Source organism: Mustela putorius, unplaced genomic scaffold, assembly GCF_011764305.1.
Source record: "Mustela putorius furo isolate JIRA1106 unplaced genomic scaffold, ASM1176430v1.1 tig00001118_pilon_pilon_pilon, whole genome shotgun sequence".
In the NCBI taxonomy this organism is placed as follows: Eukaryota; Metazoa; Chordata; class Mammalia; order Carnivora; family Mustelidae; genus Mustela; species Mustela putorius.
The window spans coordinates 3512441-3536972 of record NW_025421577.1 but is presented as its reverse complement, the minus strand read 5'-3'; the positions used below and the strand labels follow the sequence as shown (position 1 = coordinate 3536972).

Here is a 24532-nt window from a genome sequence, read left to right as displayed (position 1 = left end):
ATGCTAATTAAGAGATATCCTTTACACAAATTTACTCATACAATAGAGCAGTGCTAAAATGCAGGATTCATTTATGAGGATAAATGGGAAATCATGGTTACAATGAGAACAGTGAATCTTTACTTTTCTGTTTTTGTAGGTAAACTTAGTATTTTGGCAGCTAACAGAAGCCAGTCTGGGAAGTCTCCCTTTAAGTAGCCTACCCAGGACATCCAAGAATATATTAATTTTTATGGATTCTCTGAAAAAAAAAAGTGAGAGTTAAATGGTTAAGTATTACTCACAGGCTGTCTCTGTATAATGTCAGTGTTCTTCTCTTAGCTTCTCCACATTAGTTAGATCTGTATTATTTTCCTCATTAGAATTTCTCAGTTTCCCTCATTTGGTCAAAATGTTTTTGACCATTGAAGCCTTTAGTCTCTTCAGTGCAGAATCACCATTTATTGTTGGCTGACCGTACCGGTGGTGCGGCAACAGTTAAGCATCTGGGGATCAGACATGTATAAAGATTCTTTCTGTGCAGTGGTCAACATAAGTATTATTTCTTGGTATTACTCCAATGAATGGATGTATTTTAGCCTGTGGGGCCTTTACAACGTAAGCTGTTTTGTCCATTTGTTCCAAAGGTAGAAATAAATAGATCAAATATTCTGGTAATTTGTATCGGTGGTTTTATTCTTTTTTTTTTTAAAGATTTTATTTATTTATTTGACAGAGAGAAATCACAAGTAGTTGGAGAGGCAGGCAGAGAGAGAGAGAGGGAAGCAGGCTCCCCGCTGAGCAGAGAACCCGATGCGGGACTCGATCCCAGGACCCTGAGATCATGACCCGAGCCGAAGGCAGCGGCCCAACCCACTGAGCCACCCAGGTGCCCCTCGGTGGTTTTATTCTTGTAGCATTTATTATTAAGTGTATAAATACAGGAGATGATCCTTTTCAATATGATTTTAAGACTGACATTGATTGGTACCTCTTTTAACATAATCTCGTTAGAGAACATGTAGAGGTATTTCTGGTGACTTCACTTTTGGAAATGCAGTTCTTACCTTTCAGGCATACATTTTACATTACATTAGATATTTGATAATCCCAGTTTATGAGGGGAAAATTCAAGTTGGTCCTCAGGTCATTTAGTAACAATTTCATGAGAGTTTATAAGGATTTTAGAAGTATAGATCACATTATCATTATCATGAGGAATAGTCTCTTACCTGAAGGCATCATATATCATCATGTTTTTTCTGTATTTTATGTTGGGCGACTTTAAAAAGCTTGCTGGCCAGGGACAGTCTGCCTCTCTTAAAGATGGCCCAGGGTTGGTCCTGGAGTACATCTCTCAAATGCAAACCAACTAGTCCCAGCCCCAATCTCCTCCTCTTAACTCTCTCAGGGCAGCCTGGTACTTGGCTCTGACCTGTATCAACCAGACAACCCAAAATACCCCTTTGGCCCAGAGCTATAATGCGCCATGAGGAAGGGTCCCAAGCCATGTCTGAACTTCAGAGATAAAGCAAGATCTGGTCACGTGTTGAATCTCTTAAATAGAACCCTTACCATAAAACTCTGTCTGGACAATTTCCCTGTCATTGGAGTTTAGTCTTTAATTTCCAGCATACAGCTGTAGTTGAGCTGGGATTGCTTCTCTGTCATGGGGGTAGATTGTTGTATGTGGGTAAATCCTTTTTAGACATCAGATTAAACAGTGGTCATTGTAGTGTTATTAATGTGGCAAAACTTCTCAGGGCTTCACATGCTGCATAGCTTTTTGAGATAGAAGAGATTAGTCAGTATCTACAACAAGCTTGATTTATGGCTCACTTTCTGTTACTTTCTGTTACTATTACTGCGTAACAAAATACCCAAAACTTCCTGGCTTAAAATGATTGTTTCTTGTAGGCAAAGTGAGTGGATTCTCTGCTTCCCTTTGGCATTAGCTAAAAAGTCTTGTTTGGCTGGCTAAATTCAGCCAGTGATGGGATAGGCCAGAAGGTCTAAGGAAACTTTGCTCACGTGTCTGGAATTAAATGGGGCTTTCTCCTCCTGGCTTGAGTTTCCTCCTAACTTTGTAATTTTAGACTAGTTGAACTTCCTGTGTGATGATTAGCTTCAAGAAGGAAAGTGGAGGGGCGCCCGGGTGGCTCAGTGGGTTAAGCCGCTGCCTTCGGCTCGGGTTGTGATCTCAGGGTCCTGGGATCAAGCCCCACATCAGGCTCTCTGCTCAGCGGGGAGCCTGCTTCCTCCTCTCTCTCTCTCTGCCTGCCTCTCTGCCTACTTGTGATCTCTCTCTGTCAAGTAAATAAATAAAATCTTAAAAAACAAAAAGAAGGAAAGTGGAAACTGCCATTCTTCCTAAAGGTCTGGGACTTCTGCCATATGCTACTGAGTCAAAGCAAGTCACGAGGCCAGCGAAGATAGAAGAGGATGAGGAAAAAAAAAAAAAAAGAAAGAAAGCAATATAGCTTTTTAGAATGGAATAAGAGAAGGAATTGATATTGTCTGATACTGTCTTTCTTTGACCACCATATTAACCGAAGATGGGCTATACTTCTAAATCAGCACAGGAACATAGTAGTGATAGAAGACTTGGGAGATGGATTCAGGGATTGGTGGGCTTTCAAAAACAGGAATGTTGAAGGACTGACTGGCTGGCTTTCAGTTGTAAACGTTTGGTCACTGGAGTGAGGATGTAGCTGACTTTCTGACTGTACGGAACATAGTCATAGTGAATGCTATTGACGATTGCCCTTCAGAATTGTGGAGCTTTTGGGCTGGCTGGCCCTCGTAAGCACGTGTGCTGATGAAAAACCCATCAGTTGATCTGGATCCGTTGTCTCTGATCCACTGACTCTTGTGGTTACTAATTCATGGATTAAAACTGTGGCCAAGAGGCAGGCAGTCTCTTCCCACCCTTCTAGACTTTGAAGGCCAGGAATATTTTATTCTCATCAGAGTATCTTTGAAGTCTTTTCATTAGTACAGACTTTATTTTTTTCAATTATTTTTATTAACATAATGTATTATTTGCCCCAGGGGTACAGGTCAATACAGACTTTATTCTTAATGACAGAGTTATTAGATTTTCCTCAAAAAGCAGTGATTTTTTAATTAACATATAATGTATTATTTGTTTCAGGGCAAAAAGCAATACTTCATTTTTTATTGAAAAGCCAGGGAAAATTAGGAAACATATTTGCTCTCATAGCAGGTTGAAATAAAGAACTTCTCCAAAGGCATAGCTATAAGCAAGATGGCATGCTCATGTCAGTATTGGGTAGAGTATTGGTAACAGTATTTACTCTACTCTCTTTGAGTATTCAGAAGTTACATAGACGACAAAGCAATTACTGAGTATCACAAGCAGGTGGTTCATTAGTGGTCAACAGCAGACAAATCAAGCCATGTTTATGAAGTTGAGCTTCAAGAAAGTCCTCATTTGGAAGGGGCAAAAAAGTGGCAGGATTCAGATCGGAGTGGCATTTAGCAATCAGGAAGTTTAGGCAATAAAATAATGCTGCTAGTACTCTAGTAATACTAGTAATGTAGTTAGTAGTAATGGAGCTGGTGGAGTTGGGTACTGTAAGGTTTTTGTTACTAGATTATGCTAGTTAAGTATGACAAAGATGCTCATGGGATAGTGAGAAAATTATAAAATGATATAGGGAACACTGGCTGTTGACTTGGAAGAAAATAAGGGAGTGTTTTTTAAGTAAGGACCAATTAACAATTTGATTTAATTTAGACAATGTTTATTTTATACACGTACCGCTACATTCCATCAGAAAATGTTTCAATTTTATAAGAGTTCAACAAATAAAACACACTTATTTGAAAAAATTCAAATGCTTAGGCGTTTAACATATAAATACAACGTACAAAATAAATACACTGCACAAAACCACCCAGCCACAAATTGCTGTCTGCATCATTTCTGAAACATAACATACAGAAAAGTACATCATATACATTGATTGTGGTGTTTTCAGCTCTAAGTAACAGAAAAACTTAATTTTGTAAAGTGCCAGACAGTAGCTGTGTAGGCTCTGTGAGCCATATGGTCTCTGTCAGAACTACTCAACTCTTCTCTTGTAGTGCTGAAGGCAGCCTCAGGCAAAAGAGACAAATGATATTTATTAGTGTTCTAATAGTGTTCTAAAATTTATTTATGGACACTGAAATTCGAATATAATTTCACATGTCACAAAATATTCTTTATTTGCTTCCACCCACTTAGAAATGCAAAAACACTCTTGGCTTGTATGCTACAGAAACAGGCTTTGGGTCCCATCTGAATATCTGAATCACTTGTGGGAAAATGCACAACCAAGCCAAACCAAGGCACTACAGCAATAAAGTAAGTGGTGAATGCTGGTAGCAAACTTTTTTTTCTCCAGCATTATTGAAGATATACAAATTATAATGATAATAGTATCTAACATGTGCTTTTCTTGTGTCTCAGACACTATTCTAAGTGCTCTAAAAATATTAACTCATTTATACCTCAAAGCAATCCCACCATTATCACTTCTCTTTTATAGAAAAGGAAAGAGAGGCACAGAGAGGTTAAGTGGCATGCCCCATGCTGGAATTTGAGCTGTGGCCAAAAGAGTTTGGAGTTCCCACTCTTAACCACTACAATGTTGCTTCTACTGTGAAGAAAAAGGCAGTGAAGAACATTCTTAAAACATACAAAATTCTAATGCAGATAGCTCTGCACCCCGCTAAAATATCAACAGTAAGATAGATACTACTACTTTACATAGCATTGTTTTTAGCTGTTTTTAAAAATAATTTGTCTTTTCTTATGAATAAATGTGCCCCTAATGTAAAATTCACTGACCTTTCTTAACAATTGGTTCAGTAACGTCTATATTCATTAAAAAATACAAAAAAAATAGGAGAAAAAGAAGCGTTACAATTTTAAAAGAATATTACATTTAAAATACACATTAGAGTAACAGCAGGAGTCACTGCCCAGATGTAATGTGAAGTATGTTCACATTCGTGGAAACTACTGAACCAAAGCTACATATTTCCTTATGTACAAATACGGATGGATCCACGTGCACATAAACATCCACAGTCTGTCTTGCAGTGCGCTGACTCACATTAGTTCTACATACTAAAGGATTCTTCACATGTGTGTAAGGATGTCACCTGGTTTTTTCAATGTGTTTATGCTTTTTAAAAAGCTTTAAAATGTCTGGACATTGGTAGGTTTCTTTAAAATAAAAAAAACAAAGAAAACTCAAAAAGCAAAGAAAACCCCTCAGAATCTAATTGCTGCAACATGACTTCTGGCGTATCTGTTAACCCCACTCAATACAGATTTTCCTTGAATTTTTGTCAAGAAACTTGCACATATCTGGAATGCTTGCAAAGGTTCTAGCCTGGCATCGTGGATCTGCAGTTCATGGAAGCAGCACTTCTTGATACAGGCGGTCTATGCAGTTACACCTTTGAGTGCTCCAAGTGCACCTGGTGTCAGCGGTTTCTGAATGCTCAGGAAGGGGACTGATAGGAGCGTCTCAGGTGAGCTTTGGCATCTACCGATGGCTGCCCTGTCAGAAAACTTCCTGATACTCATTTGTTTTTATAGGATTTCTCTCATGTGATTTCTGTGTTTTGCAATCTAGTAGGACTTCTGAACGAATGGTCTCCCTCAGATTTTATAATTTGTCGGTTGTCTGGTACTTAGTTAAGTCTGACATGCTGTCAAAATCTCTCCCTTATAGATTTAAAGAATTTCTGTGTCTTTTGTTTTCTGTCAAGGCAGACTGTGACCAAAATTTTCTGAGATAGATGATATTCCTAAATGTTTTGCCTTGTGTGAATTATCCAATTATTCTAAAGGATGAATTCCAAAAGAAGTTCCCAATACATAGTATTTTTCAGCTGTTTCCTTCTGTGTGTATCTTCTGATGTGCGGTAAGTTTTGATTTCTGAATAAAAGTTTTCCTACACTCCTGACACTCATAGGGTTTCTCCCCTGTGTGTTTTCTCTCATGTATGATAAAATGTGACTTCTGAGAGAAGGATTTCCCACATTCCTTACATTCATAGGGTTTCTCTCCTGTGTGCGTCCTTTGATGTAATCTGAGGACTGAATTTACGGAGAAAGATTTACCACATTCATGACATTCGTAGGGCTTCTCCCCTGTGTGTTTTCTCTGATGTTTCGTGAGGTCTGATTTATAGTAAAAGTTTTTTCCACATTTATTACATTCAAAGGGTTTCTCCCCTGTGTGAGTTCGCTGATGTACTGTGAGGGCTGACTTCTGGTAGAAGCATTTCCCACATTCCTTACATCCATAGGGTTTCTCTCCTGTGTGAGTTCTCTGATGAGTTTTGAGGTGTGAATTTCTAGAAAAGAATTTCCCACATTCCTTACATTTGTAAGGTTTCTCCCCCGTATGTGTTCTCTGATGTACTGTGAGGTGTGATTTCTGGGAAAAGGATTTCCTACATTCCTTACATTCATACGGTTTCTCCCCTGTGTGTGTTTTCTGATGTACCATGAGGTATGCCTTAACATAGAAGAACTTCCCACATTCATGACACTCAAAGGGTTTCTCTCCTGTGTGTGTTTTCTGATGTTCTACAAGGTGTGGCTTCTGGTAGAAGGATTTCTCACACTGATTACATTCGTAGGGTTTCTCCCCTGCATGAGTCCTCAAATGTCTACTAAGAGATGACAGGTGATAGAAAGTTTTTTTACACTCTTTACATTCATAGGTTTTCTCTCTGGTGGGAGTTTTCTGTTGTACTGTGCGGTCTCCATTTCTAGAGCCAGATTCCCCGCATTCCCTGGGTTTGTCCTTTGAATGAATATGCTGATGTATTACGAGGATAGACTTCTGGCAGAAGGACTTTCCACATTCGTTACATTTATGGATTTTCTCTCTGGCTTGAGTTTGCTGGTGTTTTGTGAGTTCTCCATTCCTGGGGAGAAATTTCCAAATTCAGTAATGTCTAAGGCACACTCGCTAAGAACCAATTTCTAGAGACTTTTCCTGTCTAGAGATACAGAATCTATAGAGTAGATTCACAGTTTCTCCACTATGAATGTTCTCTGACACCCACTGTGGTTTACCATTTGATAGAAGGAACCTTCCCTTGCATTGTATGCACAGAGTCTCTCAAATGCCTGAGACCCATCTACAATGCCTCCCTTACTGTGTACCTCAGAAGAATTAAAAGGCAACTTCAAAGCTGGAATATCTTGGTCCTACATAAGATCTCCATTATGGAAGAGAACTTTCCCATTTGGGCTATATGCTTCGGAATGCACTCCAGTGTTAGTTTTCTCACATTTAGTGTGAACTAGTGTGGTCCCACTTCCAGTACTCGCGTTCTTATTACAAGGCTTCTAATCTTAAAATCAAAATCTTGGACTTGCCTTGAATTTTCAGCTCGGCTTTCCTGGCATTTCGCTCCTCTGTCATGAATTTTCCAGAGATCTTCTATAAAGAAATCCAAAATTTAGTACTATATAAATCTCAATGTTATTAGTATGGTTGTAGCATTAATTCTTAGGCTTCAGGCCAATCTCCCCAAATAAAGGAACTCTCAAATGCAAATTTCTTCTAACCCACTGGTTTAGAAAAAACACATAAACATTAAAAACTATGGTACCAGACCCAGGAAGAAACGTAGTTATAAACCTAAGTACTTCTAGCACTTTACAAAAAATATGGCTTTAAAAACTTGGGAGGAAAAAGTTAAGGGGTTGGGGAGAATAGGGAGCAGAGAAGAAAGGATCTTTAGAGTGCTGCTGAAGACGACTTTGGGACTCAGAATGCTGTAAGCCCATGACAGACAAGAAAGAGGAAGTCGGATGAAAAGAAAAATTAGTAGACAGCGATGTCTACTGGAATATCAGGGGAAAGATGAAACTGGATGGAAAGCTAACAGGTTTTTGTCACTCAAAATTAACTTGCTTTGTTATTTTAGCAGACTGTAAACTTCTGCTTGCTTCCCTCTGTACCGGCACACAACAATTGGGATGCCAACGCTAACGGGATTTTCTGGGCACACGGGTTTCCCCGTGTGTGGAGGAACAGTTTCACACTTTGAGCTCTCACTCTCCATCTAGCAGTCTTAATTTTCACGGGGACAGAAGACCTAAGAACACATACATCCAAAAGGAAAGATGATTAAAAAGAGGATGCAAGCCATCATAAAACACGATGTACTCCCATTTGCAGCAGCAACAATTTTCAAGCCTGATTGCCTAATACTGCATCTCCAGAGTGGTGGTAGCCACGCCTCAGCCCCAGGCTTGGTCTTCTGTTTTCATAGTTTAGTTCCCACCTCTTTGTTTCAATTTACTACATGATCTCTAAAGAATTACTCAACATCATTTTGGAACCCTTACTGACCTTCATATTTATTCATCTTTAAATGCTTGACAGAAACTGAAAGATTATGAGCAGAGGCTTGGCATTTGTGGGGAAGACAGAAGATGCTGCTTGATGAGAACCTGGACAAGGCTAACTGGGACACTCAGGAACCAAGACCCTGTGTGTCTCTGGTCTTAGGAAAGGGGGAACCCTTGCAGGAGTTACTGTGAAGGGCACAGAGAAGACAGTGCCTGCCTCTTACTAAAATTCACATTCAGTCTCTCAACAGATACCCAGTGAACAACTACTAGAAACCAGACATTGTTCCTGGTCCCGGCAACAGCTAAGTACACAAGTCAGGAGTATAAGAAAAGCATTTACAGAAGCAGAGTGAGATCATCTTAGTAGTCTTTTGGCTTGTTTTTAGCTTTTTAAATCTTCGTGTTACAATACTCCCGAGTAAGGTGAGGTAGATTTTAGAAGGGATAATAATTAATACTTTGTGTGAAAGACAAACCACATGTAAAAGGAGGCATCAGCTCTGAAATAATGTAGTTGAGGAAAGGCATAAAGGTTTATAATCTGATATTTCAGAGTTTAAAGAGAAAAAAGGAAGTTAATAAAACCGGTGTTGAAAATAACTGAGGCATCTCATTGTTAGTAAAGGGAGGGAAGGGCATTTGGAGAAAAATTTATCATCAGATTTGAGATCACAGTGTTCTAGAATTCCAGTAACTGGGAATTCTAGAAGAAAGATAAAAATCTAAGATGGGGTTGGGCAGCGATTAGATTTCATATATAGGAAAGAGAAGTCTATTTTTAAAAGTGTGGCAAAGGAGGAATTTATGTGGAAAAACAAAAACTGGAGGTGTGATTTATGGTACTTGCATATGCAGATCCAAGAATCCTTGGCTTTTTCCAAAGTATAGGGCATTTTATTTTATTATTTTTTTTCAAAGATTGTATTTATTTGACAGACAGAGATCACAAGTAGGCAGAGAGGCAGGGAGAGAGGAGGAAGCAGGCTCACCTCTGAGCAGAGAGCTCAATGCAGGGCTCGATTCCAGGACCCTGGGATCATGACGTGAGCTGAAGGCAGAGGCTTTAACCTACTTAGCCACCCAGGCACTCCACTATAGGACATTTTGAAAGATGCCTAAAAATATTTCATAATGCAAAAGGCACCAACCACCTCACTAGCAACAGTCGCCACAGGTCCTCACTCACCCGGGTAATTCCGATGTGGAAATTCCACTTCCAATATCCACGGTTCTTTTCCTTGTTTCAGCTTGAAAACTGAATTCGACTTATTCACACGGTAACCTATTAATGGAAAAATGTGTTAATCAGATTACTTGGAATTTAAGGGATTTTGAAGGATGAGGAAATGCAGCTTTAGCAGAACAATTGGAGGTCCCACTTAGGTTTGGCAGATGTAGATTCTTTCAGTGGGAGGGTGGAGACACATATTTTTCCTGGCACCCTAAATGGATTTGTCAGCTTTGACCCCTGAAACAAAGCTAATATTGTGCAGTCCAGCACCTGGGAAAGGAAATGCAAACTACTGGTAGTTACATATGTGGAAGTTTTTCTCACCCACTGAGACTAGGAGACCATAGTTCTCTTGCATCACTTCTCTATATAGTGTCCTCTGAGCATCGTTCATTAACTGCCACTCTTCCCGGCTGAATTCCACAGTAACATCCTTGAATGTGACTGGTCCCTGTAACAACATATTTCAGTTCAAACTGAAGTCATCAGAGTGTAGAGTACCACAAAAAAACACTGTAAACTAGCTGTTAACCTGCCTGCCACATAGTGTACTCTAGAAAGTTAAGATACTTTGCTACTCTGTACATAGGTGAAGTGATCAATATGGATTTACTGAGATACCACCCATGCCCAGAACTTTGCTGGAGATACAGTGATGAATGAAAGCAACTATGCCTGTTGTCAAGGAGCTTACACTGTGACAAGGGGGCAAAGAAGTAAATACTTGAATGTAATATGCATAACAGGTGCTCTGACAGAAACCTACACCAGATATAAGATGGTCACAAGTGGGGATAGATATTTGCATTATGTATTATCAAATCAGATTTTACTAGGTAGTCAAGCTAACATAAACTTTGGGAATAAAAAAAAAAAACAGAGTTGGGAAAGGCCTTGATGTATGAAAAATGGCAAGTTTAGAAAAGTTACAAATAAGACAGCATGATATGAGAATAGGAAAGATTAGTTAGAAGGTGATACAGTCCAGTCAGGTGAGAGAACATGGAATAATTCTGAGTGTGTCTCTGGACCATTAAAATATATTTTGTATACCCACTCAATGGGTGTCTGCTTATAAACATAAATTTATAATCGTCTTTATTAAAAATTGACAAGTTATTTTTCTATTTATAAGAAACAAAAATATGAATAGATGTTCTACTGTTTCACACCATTTTTATACTTTGTGGTGTGTCCTACCACATCTTAGGGATGGTCACCCACTCACTCACAGATAACAGGGAGCCACTGAAGAGACAGATGTGAGGTGCTAGAGTTCGAGGGGGTAGCCTGGTAGTTGAGAAGAAAACACTGAAGTAGAAAAGGCAAAGACCACACCAGAAATATGGAGTGTTAGAAAATCAGACGCATATGTGAATGGAATGATTAACATTTAAAATAGCCACAATGGGGGGAAGAAACATACCTTCATTGGAAATGAATAATCATTGAGAGAAGGGAAGAATAACTCCCACAATATCTATAGAGTTTGATAATAGCTAGAACCACAAGGCTAATTATTTTCATTCTCCCATTTTTATTGGTAGGACTGTTTAAGGCTATGAAATTTCCTCCAGTCATTGCTTTGTTTATATTTCACAGAACTTGACATGTGAAAACGTGAAGAGCTTCTTTGCTGAATTTAAGTTCTTGCTTCTTGTTTTATATATATATATGTTGGCAATAAGAATTATGTCAATATTATTTTCTTTCCTGGGCAAGTGACATAGACTCTTTTCCCTCGTGATCTAGAGGACTTTTTCTCTACTTTTAAGTAAGTCTAGTAGTTTTAGTAGACTCTCTCTTGGGGTTAACTACCCTGGGTCAGTTCTCTCTCACAGAGCCTTTTCAATAATGTAATTCAGTTTCTTTTTTTTTTTTTTTAATGGAAAGTTTCCATGGATTAAATATTAGCTCTCTTCCAGTATTTAGGTTTTGTTATTCAGGGATTCTACTTTATTTCCTGTTACTCTCTGTTCCTCTTTCTGGTTGATTCTTACCAGCACTCCCACCCCCTCCTCCACTCCATGGTCTCTTCCAATTCCTCTGCCACATGCCAGTTGCTGGACTTTGGATTTCTCTTCCCCTGAGGAAGAGAAATCATTTAATCTCTAACTGGACAGGATTTTCTATTCTACAATTTCTTTCCTAAGTTAATTTACTTATATTTTATATCTACTTATTTTTCAGTTTCTGAGTCTTTAATCTCTGGGTTTTAAAGTGATTTCCTTTCTGAAACTCCCTAATATTGGAAAGGTATACTCTCCTGTACTGTGCATTTGTTTGGGGAGGAATACTGACATCAGTGGACAAAACATTAGTTTACACTTTCTACTTTTTTCTCTCAGTATTGTCTGCATGTCGAGTAACATTTTTTATTCATGATCAAATGAAAATAAAACCTCATTTTATGGTCGGAAGGGATGGAAGTGTTACCCTAGTCCTTAGTTCAAAAACCTCTCTCTGTTGCCAGAGTATATTCACGTTCTTGAAGGAAACAGCAGTACTGTGGGCAGTATCTTCAGAGTCTGTGATAATATACTCTTTTCTTTAGGACACCTGGTTTCAGCTGCATGTTTTCTGATTTGCCTTCACTTCCAAGCACACAAGGGATTCTACTTCTTTTCCTCTGTATTGCTGACTGCTTGAAGCTGCCATCTGTTCCTGCACACAGTCTTACGTCCCTTCCTTTTTTTACTCCCAGTGACAGTCCTTGGATTCCCTGGTCTCAGACCCCTCCTGCATCTACCCAGTGAGAGTGAGCCCCTCTGCCTGTGGCCACTTGATCTTGTGTTGCTCTACAATGGTGACTTCGCTGTCTTTCCTCTTCCATCACTGCCATTCTGACTTCCTGCTCTTGGGTGAGCTCCAAGCTGTTTCTGTTCATGACAGTGATCTCCCAACTTATACAGAAACACAAGTTTCCTCTCTCCTAGCTATACAGCAGGGGTGTATAGTGGCGTGTTGGAACATTTATACCTTGCCAACTAACATTATTCTGTGGCAACTAGGAAATCCATAAAAGAAAACTGGAAAACAAAAGAATCCGTTTGGCAGGAGACAGTTGAATTTTGTTCACTTTTGTGAAATTTTGTTCAATTTTGTGAAGTGACTGAGGAACACAGAGCTGGAACTGTCCCACTTGGGCAGATATACATGTAAGTAAATTTCAATAAATAATATTGTTATACATTTAAAAAACGGAGTTCCAGAAGGGTCAGAAAAGAAATCTGAAAGCAACAACATTCAAGATGATGATAGCAGAAGCTAGGACAAGACTGAAGCCTGGCAAAACTCTAAATAAATGGGCAGGTCAGGAGGAGAGTGCTTCGGAAGCCAAAGAAAGAGAGACTCATAACTAATGGGCAGTTTTAGTTTAAAACCGAAATGTAAAAGTCCAAGATAGAGAAACTTGGTAAGTGCACTCCAAAAGAAGATAGAGAGGTAGGAAATAAGCACATTAAAACATTTTCAGTATAGGGGCACCTGGGTGGCTCAGTGGGTTAAAACCTCTGCCTTCAGCTCAGGTCATGATCTCAGGGTCCTGGGATCAAGCCCCACATCGGGCTCTCTGCTCAGCAGGGAACCTGCCTCCCCCTCTCTCTCTGCCTGCCTCTCTGCCTACTTGTGATTTCTGTCTGTCAAATAAATAAATTTAAAAAAAAAAACCTTTAAAAAAAGAAAAACATTTTCAGTATATTAGTTATTAGGATAAATGCAAATTAAAACCATAATGAGATACCACTACACACCTATCAGCATGATTTGAAAAAAACTTCTGACAATACCAAATGCTAACAAGAATGCGAAACAGGTAGAGAACTCTGTACATTGTGGTAGGAACACAAAATCATACAGCTACTCTGGTAAACAGTTTGGCAGTTTCTTATAAAGAATATGAGCTAAGCAAGCACATTCCTAGGTACTTACCCCAAGATAAATGAAAATCTGTGTACACATAGAAATCTAAATGCAGTTGTTTGTAACAGCTCCTTTTATAATTGCCACAAAGCAGAAAACCCAATGCTTTTCAGCTGGTGGATGAGTTAATAAATTGGATACATACATATAGCTCAGTACTATTCAGCAATAAAAAGAATGAACTGTGCATAGTCAGTATAATTAAATCTCAAATGTATTATGCTAAATGAAAATTGGTAGTATCAGAAAACTACATACCATTTAATTTCATTTATATGATATTCAGAAAAAGGCAAAATTCTAGGGATAAAGAATAAATTGGTGATTGCCAGGAATTAGTGGTAGAGGGAACCAAAATAATTTTGAGGCAGTGAAACTGTTCTGTATCTTCACTGTGGTGATGACTGTATGCCTTTATGCATGTGTCAAAACGCACTGAACTGGGGGTGCCTGGGTGGCTCAGTGTGTTAAGCATCTGCTTCAGCTCGGGTCATAATCTCAGGGTCCTGGGATCGAGCCCCCACATCGGGCTCACTGCTCAGGCTCTCCGTTTGGCAGGAGAGCCTGCTTTCCCCTCTCTTTCTCTGCCTGCCTTTCTGCCTACTTGTGATCTGTCAAAAATTTTTTTAAAATCTTAAAAAAACTCACTGAAATGTATACCCAAAAAGAGTGAATTTTGCTGTAAGTTAAAGAGTCAAGAATAAATAAGTCAAAGAATAAAGAAGATAAAAGCACAAAACAAAAATGACTTCACACCATTAGGATGACTACTTTCAACATAGCAACAACAACATAAAAACCTAGGAAAACACCAAGTACTGGCAAGGATATAGAGAAATTGGAACCCTTGTGCATTGCTGATGGGAATGTAAAATGGTACAACTCCTACAGAGAAATACAGTACGTTGGTTCCTCAAAAAGTTAAAGAATTACTGTATGATTCAGCAATTTCACTCCTATATATCCAAAACACTCAAAGCAGGGACTCAGACAGGAATTTGTACGCCACTGTTCATAGCAGCACTATTCACAATAGGTATAAGGTGCAAAAAAGCCAAGTGTCCTTCAAGAGATGATAAAGGAGAGGTTAGGAAGACGATGGAGCAGGAAGACCCTCAGCTCGCAACTGCCCATCGATACAACTAGGTAACACCTCAGCGTAACTAACCCAAGAAAACAACCCGAAGACTGGCCAAATTCCACAACTAAAAGTAGAAAAGAGGCTGCATTTCAAAGGAGGGAAGTGTGAATATTAGGAGAAGTTAACTGGGTGCAAAAGGAAACATGGACCTCATTAAAAAGTACAGAATCATGATTTTTAATAAAACATGTCAAATAGCGGGGGAGGGGTGGAATGCACAAATACGGTATATAGAAACAATGGAATATCATTTAGCTATTAATGGGAAGGAAATCCGGTCACATGCTACACTGATGAACCTTAAGGACATTATACTGAGTGAAATATGCCAATTAAAAGCAGCAAATACTGAGTGATTCTACTTATATGAGGGACCTAGAATAGTCAGGTTTATAGATAGAAAGTAGACTGGTGGTTCCCAAGGGAAGGCAGAATAGGGAGTTATTATTTAATGGTTAGAATTTTAGCTATGGGACGACTGGGTGGCTCAGTCAATTAAGTGGCTGCTTTTGGCTCAGGTCGTGATTCCAGGACATCGGGCTCCCTGTGTAGTGGAAGGCCTCTTCTCCCGCTCCCTCTGCCTGCTGCTCTGCTAACTTGTGCTCTCTATCGCTGTCTCTCTGTAACTTAAATAAATAAATAAATAAATAAGCCTTTTTTTTTTTTTTTTTTTAAAGGAACTTTAGTTGTGCAAGATGAAAAAAGTTCTGGAGATGGATGGTTATGATGATGGTACCATGATGTGAATGTAATTAAATGCCACTGAACGATACAGTTAAAAATGGTTAAAATGGTAAGTTTGGGGAAAAAAAAGTTTTACGTATATTTTGCCATAATTATAAATAAGAATAAAATCCAAACCCCAGAAAATACACTAAGAATGGCTGTGGGAAAGCATCAGATATCACCATCACACCAAAACTGGAGGGACCAAAATCCTAGGAAAAAAGAAATTTGTTCGGATGAGTCCCATACCTTGAATTTGAATATTTGGGGCATTTTCAAATTTCATAGGCTGAGCAGAAAGTAGCTTAGAGCTAGCATCTTGACCATAATGATAAAAAAGCTAGTTCTGAATAGAATGTAGAAAGACAAAAGAGAAGTGGATCTCACCCTAACAATAACAACAAACCCCTTACCTAGTTTTCCAAAACCTATCAGAGAACTGAGAATCCAAAGATAAACAAAGGAAACAATTCACAAGAGATGAATACTGCAGAAGAGAAAAGAAAACCACAATGACTTTCTCTTTTAGAAGCAAGTAGGGGAGAGAGGGAACCAGCCCAGCTCAACAAAATTTTAATGTTTGCTTATGGATTTCTGTAATGTATTAGAATCCCTAAGAACTCCAGTCACAGAACAAGTGAACACCAATATGCCCTGTGGAGGTTTCACATTCAAAAGGTCACTAAATGGAAGCTTAGTATCTACAGGACTTTTTTTTACTTCCATCAAATGTCTCAAAGTGATCATTTTATCATAAGTTGGGGAAGCAGTTTCTGGAACCAGATAGAAAGCTCCATAACCAATACAAATGGTCTGAGATACAAAAAGCCACTAGTTTTCTCCATAAGCCTCTACTAAGTACATGGCAACAACCCTCCACAGGCAGCAGAGCACCAGGGTGGGATGTCTCCCAAAGGAAGTACAATAAATCTCATTAGGATAAAGAAAAATCCACATACACAGCAAAGTTAAAGGTATCTTAAAAGTAGCTAGCCCAGAATGCAAATTTACTTTAGAGGTCTGACAAATTAAAAGGTGAATTTTCAGTAGTATCAGTAGAAGAAAGTGAATGGTTTTCAATGTTTTAAAATATAAGACTTGTCAACCAAGCGTTCTCTACACAGTGAAAAAGTTGTTTTTATTTCAGATAAACCAAACTCAGAATTTTCCACCAGCAGACCTGCATTAAAACAAGCAAGTGAGAATAAAAACAACATAAATGATGTTTTCAAACAGAAGAAATGTATGGCAATACACCTGAAAGATACAAGAAGAAATAAAGAAAAGGTCATCTCATTTTGCCAAAATGGCAAAAAGCAAACAAAAAAATTACAGTATCTGCATAAAATAAACCTTTCCAATAGTCAGTAGTGAGACTACACTCAAAATTACTTCAAAAAACAAAAACGCTGACTAGTCATTTGTGCTGTCCAAACTCAAATCTCAGTCAGAGATTTACAGAGCATAACGTGGGGGAAATGTTGTGGAACTCCTGAATGAATTTTGGATATGGAGAATGTCGTAAAAGATGTACAAGAGTAAACCAGAACTGTTGAACAGACTGGTTTTTTTAAGCTTCCTCTTCCATTATTTCTCCCTCTTTCCAGAGCCTCTTTCTCCCCGTCATCATGCCCAAAGATTAGGATTTTTAGTTAATATAATCACTACCATAAACCACTTCAAAAGCTGTGCTGTAAGAATTACGAAAGACTGACTATATCAAGTGCTTATCAAAGGCCTGGGAAATTGGAAAATACAGTTTTGTTTTGTTTTTTAAACATTAAATGATAAAAGCAAAGAAATGGTTACCACAGAAGTCAGGCTTCATGTTTCTCTGGATAATGAATGGTGAGATGAGAATAAGGAGGGACACACAGGGACTTCAAAGATAGTAGTAATTTTCATTTCTTAAGACAGATAAGGGATACACCTATGTTTCATCAGTATTCCCTAAATTTTACATATACATTATGTACATTCCTTTGATTGCATAAGTATGATTTTTAAATAAATTGAAATTCAATGTTTTCTTCAGCCTACAAGGCCCTACATATTCCAGTCCTTTCTACCTCTTTGACTTTCCCTTTTAGCTCAATCTCCCCTAGGTCCTACACTCTGTAGCTTCAATATTTTGAACCATTTCTGGAACATGCCTTAGGGTGTTTGTATTTGCTGTTCTTCCTATCTAGAATGCTCTTCCCCCAGAATTCTGCTTGGTTCAGTTTCTCTTTTAACCAGGACTTTCCTCAAATATTACCTTTTAAGATTTTTTTTTTTTAACTCCTTTGACAGAGACAGAAATCACAAGTAGGCAGAGAGAGGAGGAAGCAGGATCCCCTGCTGAGCAGAGAGCCCAATGTGGGGCTCGATCCAAGGACCCTGAGATCATGACCTGAGCTGAAGGCAGAGGCTTAACCCACTGGGCCACTAAGGTGCCCCAAATATTACCTTTTAAAGTGGCATTCCCTAGCCAACTTATTTTTTCCTCACTTCTCTATGTCGTTCTGTCCTAAACTGCCTCTGAGCACATACTCAAGGGGCGCCTGGGTGGCTCAGTCGGTTAAGCGTCTGCCTTCTGCTCACGCCATGATCCTCAGGGTCCTGGGATCAAGCCCCGCATGGGCCTTCGTACTCAGCGAAGAGTTGGCTTCTCCCTCTGCCACTCCCTCTGCTCGTGCACACATGCTCACTCATTCTCAAATAGTTTTTAAGAAAATATTACTCAAAATGCAGACACATATAAAAAATATCACATTTATTAGTATCCTCACCATTTCTCCTCAGAAAAATCTAAGTATTAGAGGGTGTCATCCTTCACAGGAGGATACAAGTTTTCCAAAATTCTATTTCACTTGAAAGCTCAACTTTTTAACATTGGCAAGAAATACTGAGTGTTATTTCCCTTAAAGTGACAGGCTCAGTTTTGCCATTTTTGAGAAAAGGTTTGGTAAATACCCATCTGAATAACGAGTTTGTCTGCCAGTTGCTCTTTAAAGTAAAAATAGTATTCCATGAAAAAGGTGGCTAGGTGAGCACATGAATCAATCACACAAGTGCTTTTCCTCTAAACAACCATCATTCCTCAGTATGTAGCCAAGGTACTGTATGTTAACTTCCCATTTTGTAAGACTGAATATTAAAAAGATGTGTATTCAAGGGTCAAGATTTAATAAAACTCAGTTTCTGCTGTTTCACCAAAGATATACCCTTAAGTAAAGGTGGCAGTTTTTTATTGTAAGTACACTGCAGAGAAATACTATCATTGGTATCATCGTCTTGATTCATGCCAAACAGGCAGCAACCTAGTCTCCACTCTCTCACACCATCAGTGAGCAAGGCAGTTTGCATCCTAGTATCATGTTCTGACCTCACAGGCCTCTTATAAAAGCCCAGGGGTCTGCAGACTACACTTTGGAACTGCTGTGCTATTCAAACAGCATTTTCCCTTAACATGATTTTTAAGTATTTCCATTTTTCGAGTTTAAAGTTTGGGCTTTTATAAAACTCACTGAAAATACACACACCAACACACAAACACAAAGGGCTAAAGAAATGACTCACCTGATACTTGTTCATTTTCTGCTTCTCTTGGGAAAGGACAGAAACTATGAAGCTAGAACACAGAAAGTTGGAAGACAGGAGTCTTAAAAGACCTTATCTTGCAGCTCAGGAATCACCTGTGACAAATTTCCATACAATTTAGTAAAACAACTCCTGGGAAAATAGCCCTTTGAGCCATAAAGAAAAAACAGAAGGACTGTGATAAAGGAGTACCCACCTGTCCATTGGTGGCTTTGATATAATCATGATGAATTTGGGAAAATTTGAGTGAATCTGAATATTTCTTTCCTCCTGTTTTGAAAATTATGTGTCCATTTACTAAATGGACCAAATGTCCATTACTAAAAACACAAAAGAACTGAAAACTTAAACATCCAAAAAACAGTAGGTTAGGCAATGTGTATAATAAATATCTAAGGTGTATGATATATATCCAAAGTATGGACCCTGATGCTGGCATTACAAATAATGTTGAAATACTGATATGGAAGTGTTACATAACCATTTTTCCTATTAATATTATAAACTCAGGGCGCCTGGGTGGCTCAGTGGGTTAAAGCTTCTGCCTTCAGCTCAGGTCATGATCTCAGGGTCCTGGGATCAACCCCACATTGGGCTCTCTGTTCCGCGGGGAGCCTGCCCCCTGTCTCTCTGCCTGCCTCTCTGCGTACTTGTGATCTCTCTCTGTCAAATAAATAAAATCTTTAAAAAATAACAATATAAACTCTACAAAGTTAGACAGTCTTCAGAGCCCTCAAATTTAACATGTTCTTCTCCCTAAACTGCAGTTTCTCCAAAATCAGCTCTCCATGAAACTTTTTTTTGACTTAAACATGGTATACTGGACGACCTGGAGACTTTTGTTCTATGTTAGTCTCTGCTCTTAACACACTTAGTGACTTTGTTTCAATGCTATTATTTAACAGGAGGAATTAGATAATTTTGAACCACCTTTCCTGTACCATATTGATTCTGTATGTCTTCACTCAGTGCTACAAATCCAGACAGTACCCTGGAATTCACTGTCCCCTCCAACCTGGTGTGGGCCTTAGGGTAAAAGTTAATTAGGCCTTGTAGAATTTTGACATGGTCATCTGCTGATCGTCTGACAGCCACACAAATCTAAACCTTAAAATAACAATGTGACACCATAAATCCCAGGAAACTTTATGTAGCTAGCAAAAAGTAACTAGACGCCATAATGCTGGGACAGCGGAAACCTCGTCATACTAAGTCCAGACACATCTGGACACCCCGAACAGAGACATTTTATCACTTTTAACATGGAGCCTGGAAGAAATTCCAGTTTCCGTCTTTTAACCAAGTCTGCCCCATTTCCCCTCTCTAGAAACCAGCTTCTTGCCTGGAGAGGATTCCCAGCTTCTCCAATAAAACTTAAAATTCAGGGCTCATCTTACAGTTTCAGTTTACACATTAACAGCCCTCTGAGGTTGGAGAATGCAAGAAGGGCCTTACTTAACCTTTTGACACGAGAGTTCTGAGGAAGCCTCAAGAATATTTTGCAAATAGAACTCTACGCAGCCAGGTTAGGTTTACCACTCCGCAGTTTTGCTCATGGACAATTTCTGTACTAAATACAACCAAAGACTGGATTTTACCTTGGGAAGCACCATGAACCAGAGTAAAACAATGAGAATTTACCCACCCTCCTCCGTTAGTGCTGAGTATACCAATTTATCTCTCAACCCTTAGTACTCGTATTTATTAGAATGGAGCTGATTAATACCGATTCAAAGGATGGTTATGATGATGATGATTAAATGAACCAATAATGAAAAGAACAGCATACCTTGTAATCATAAATGCAGCTCACCTTTATTGAGTCCTTATACTTTATATAGACAGCCCTATTTAATACAGCAAACAGCCCCAGTTTATTGGAATTATTTTACAGAGGAGTGTCCCGGTCGTAACCGAGGTTATACTGCTCGCGTAGTGGCGGGGGCCGGACGCGCACAGGTCCCCTGGGCTTGACAGCGCTGAGGCGCCAGCAGCCACGCCAGCGCGGACGTGGCGGGCCCAGGGTCCACGTCACAAAAGCCATCCCCCCCGCTCCTCCCGCGCCCCGGGCCAACTAGGGCCGCCCGGCTCCGCAGGTCGTGAGCCAAGACGGTGGACAGCGGGCAGTCCCCCGCAAAGCCCCCTGCCCGACCCCCCTACCCAGTCCTTCTCGGGGGCCAGTCGGGCGCTCAGAAGGGGACGGCAGCGGCTTTCAGATTCTCCGATTCGGCGCAGCCGCGGAAACCCCGCTATCCCCGGCCCCCCACCCAGGCCTCGCACCCGCAAAGAGGCCTCCGACACACCTGCAGGGGCTCGGCCACCGCTCCCAGCCAGCGCAGGTTCCAGGCCCCGCCCTCTGTCACACCGCGGAGACCAGGAAGCTCCAGAGTCCTCTCCCGCCCTGGGGCGTGAAACGAGATGGCGACTATCAAAAGACGGTGGAATAGCGCTTGCGCAAAAGGCCCCCACGCCTCACTCTGGAACTACGCTTCCCAGGAGCCTCAGCGGCATCTCCATTTTGGACTACGTGTGATATTTGGCTTCTTCCAGCCACCAGAGTAGTGCTGGGATTTTCTGGCGTCCCCTGTGATCATTCACACTGATCGCCAGTTTGACCTGGCAGCCCGCAATCTGGGGGCTTGAAAACAAAACTACCATTTGATAAAGAAAGTACTTGTAAGTGAGTATAATAGTACATTCAAAGAATAGTATTCTGTAATATCTGAATTAAAACTTTCAGAATTATGCAAATGATACATGAAACTTGTAATAAGGAGAAAATACGTGTAGGCTAAAACGGAAGACTAGTGCCGTAATACTACGCCCCAAAAGAAAAAAAAAAGTTTAATGTGAGTGCACAGATTTTTACTCATTTTATGCTAATGGTATATATATATATATATAACTCCGTTCACTAGGGAATATATACTGAATACGTAGTGATTTCCTGGTCAGTAACGTCATGACATTTTTCCTATGCTAACAACAGAAATGAGTTTCCATTCAAAGTAATGGCAAAAAACTTTTGGGGGTAGGATTAATTTTATTTTTGCAAGTTTTCTGTTGTTGTTGTTGTTTTTAAGATTTTATTTGTCAGAGAGAGAGCGAGCACACTCACAAGCAGGCAGATTGGCACGCAGAGGAATAGAGATAAGAGGGCTCCCCGCCAAGCAAGGAGCCCGATGTGGGACTCCATCCCAGGACATAGGATTATGACCTGAGCCAAAGGTAGCAGGCCAACCCACTGAGCCACCCAAGAGTCCCGGTAAGATTAATTTTTTTTTTTAAGATTTTATTTATTTATTTTACAGAGAGAGATCACAAGCAGGCAGAGATAGAGAGAGGAAGCAGGCTCCCCGCTGAGCAGAGAGCCCGATGCAGGGCTCCATCCCAGGACCCTGAGAACATGACCCGAGTAGAAGGCAGCTGCCCAACCCACTGAGCCACCCAGGTGACCCCCGGTAAGATTAATTTTAAAACAAAATCCATTATAATATATATAAATAAATGCACACACACACACACACACACACACATACTCAAATATATATATTTGAGTACGTGTATATCATGTATACATATACAAGTAGCTGGCATTCAAGGAGCACCTGGCTATGGGAGTCCCAAACAGAGCAAGTATGCCACTCACCCCTGACAAAATCCAAAGGCAGAGAGAGGCACCATAGTGAACCAGGAAAGGAATTTATTTCAGTGACGCTAACACAAGGAAGACAGTGGACCAAGCATCTCAAAGACTGACTCCAAAGCTCTGAAAAATATTTCCAAGTTTATATAAGAAGTTTATATATAAAGTTTATATATAGTTTATATATATTTATAGTTATATTTTTATATATAGTTTATATATATTTATATAGTTTATATATATAGTTATATATAAAGTTTATATAAAGATATATAAAGATATATATGTAAGGTTTATATAAAGTTATATATATAGTTTATATAGGAAAAATGTGGGGCAAAAGACAGTGGGTACTATAGATGGGCAGTGAAAGTCCAATGGAGTCTTTGGAGTCAAACATGGGTGGGGGGCCCCCGGTAGTCCTTATTCTTTAAGGAGGTAGTGTCTTTTAGGGGTGGGATTTCTTTGCTCTCTTGGTCTTCCACCTGAGCCGAGAGACAAGCTGGAAAGAAGAAACCAACCAGAAAGTTTGAGGTCAAAATGGAGGCAGCTGAAGTCCTCTTTCATATACACAAACCGCTTTTCTGGATGGGTGGTATTGGAGAAACAATTAAAAATAAAGGGTCATCTCAGAATTCTGCCCAAAGAAATGATTTCAGATTTTGGCCTGGGGAACCATAGATGTAGTTGCTATTTACTGCTGAAGAATAATTCACACATAAATATACAAGTATTTTCACACGGTATCATTTTTATCTACTGTTGTGTTTGTTTGGTATTTGCCTTATTCTCAAGACAAATCTGTGGTGGTTATTCCCACAGTTGATGGACACACACAAATCTACAAGTCACACAGAAATAACTTTCATAAAAATGCATAGAGACTCACTGACAATAAATACATTTACATACCCTAACTGGAAATAATGTCAATTTGAGCGCTTATCTTGTGACAGACACTGTTATATCTCCATGAAAGTCATACATTTTATAGATAGCTCTTCTTTGTTACTGACATATTTTTAGTTTAATATATTTTGAATATTCCCAGTATAATTTAATCTATTTCTTTCATATTTAGAAGCTGCTGCTTGTTATTGTACTTTGTGGATGAGCATATTTTACCCATAAATTCTTGAATATTTGTACTGACTCAACTAAAACTGTGAAGAGCATTATTTATATAAATCTTTGAATTATAGTAGCATATAACCCAAGAAGTGAAATTACTTTAGTGAAGTACTTATTTAAAATCTTTTAAGTATGCATATATTTTCTGGCTTAGTTAAAAAAAAAAAATCATTGTTTCCTTAAATTTTGAAAAATTCCTTTTCTTCAATTCCGAGACAAACTCTGCTTGGTAGAGATGTTATTTTCTTATTGTATTACTGGATTCCATTTTGTTAACATTTTAATTAAATTCCCTATTCACAAGAACTGATAACTGACAAATATCTTCCTTTTTATTAGTATCATGTCTAAAAGATATACCCAGTTCTTTTTGCTTTTTTTTTTTCAAAAGATCTTATTTATTTTACAGAGAGAGATTGAGATCACAACTAGGCAGAGAGGGGGAGAAAGCAGTGTCCCTGCTGAGCATAGAGCCCCATGCGGGGCTGGATCCCAGGGCCCTGTAATCATGGCCCAAGCTGAAGGCAGAGGCTTAACCCACTGAGCCACCCTGGCGTCCCAACTTCTTCCTTTTTTTGTTCAAGTTTCTACTTTAAATCTTAGAATAATAATGAAAAATGACCACCTATGTACCATTTGCTTTATTTGACAATTTCACATTTTGCCACATTTATCTTGTGTTTGCGAAAACATTTTAAAATAAATATTTCACAAAATACTTAAGTATGTGTCTCCAAAACTAAGTACATTCTTTAATAGCGCATCTATAATCAA

At 39.2% G+C, this 24532-nt stretch overlaps 1 protein-coding gene and 1 long non-coding RNA gene across 7 annotated transcripts; one reads left to right on the top strand and one right to left on the bottom strand.

Annotated features, from left to right (window-relative positions):
• Nucleotides 1-3729: 3729 nt before the first annotated feature.
• Nucleotides 3730-21434, bottom strand: ZNF25 (zinc finger protein 25). 6 transcript variants are annotated; one of them, XM_045087376.1, is made up of 7 exons: nt 21285-21434; nt 19178-19278; nt 18961-19076; nt 9936-10062; nt 9567-9662; nt 7397-7460; nt 3730-6939 (listed from the first exon to the last, which is right to left on the bottom strand). In XM_045087376.1, the coding sequence occupies exons 3-7, from the start codon at nt 18973-18975 to the stop codon at nt 5889-5891; spliced, it is 1353 nt and encodes a 450-aa protein (XP_044943311.1). In that variant the 5' UTR covers nt 18976-19076; nt 19178-19278; nt 21285-21434; the 3' UTR covers nt 3730-5888. The 6 variants fall into 6 exon arrangements, with proteins under 6 accessions (XP_044943311.1, XP_044943309.1, XP_044943308.1 ...); XM_045087374.1 differs by having other exon boundaries at nt 18961-19012; XM_045087373.1 differs by having other exon boundaries at nt 18961-19012; nt 19178-19251.
• On the top strand, nt 10056-16948 carry LOC106003930. Its single transcript, XR_006608795.1, has 3 exons — nt 10056-12769; nt 15351-15466; nt 16547-16948. It is a non-coding gene; the product is annotated as an uncharacterized LOC106003930 (long non-coding RNA).
• Nucleotides 21435-24532: the final 3098 nt, after the last annotated feature.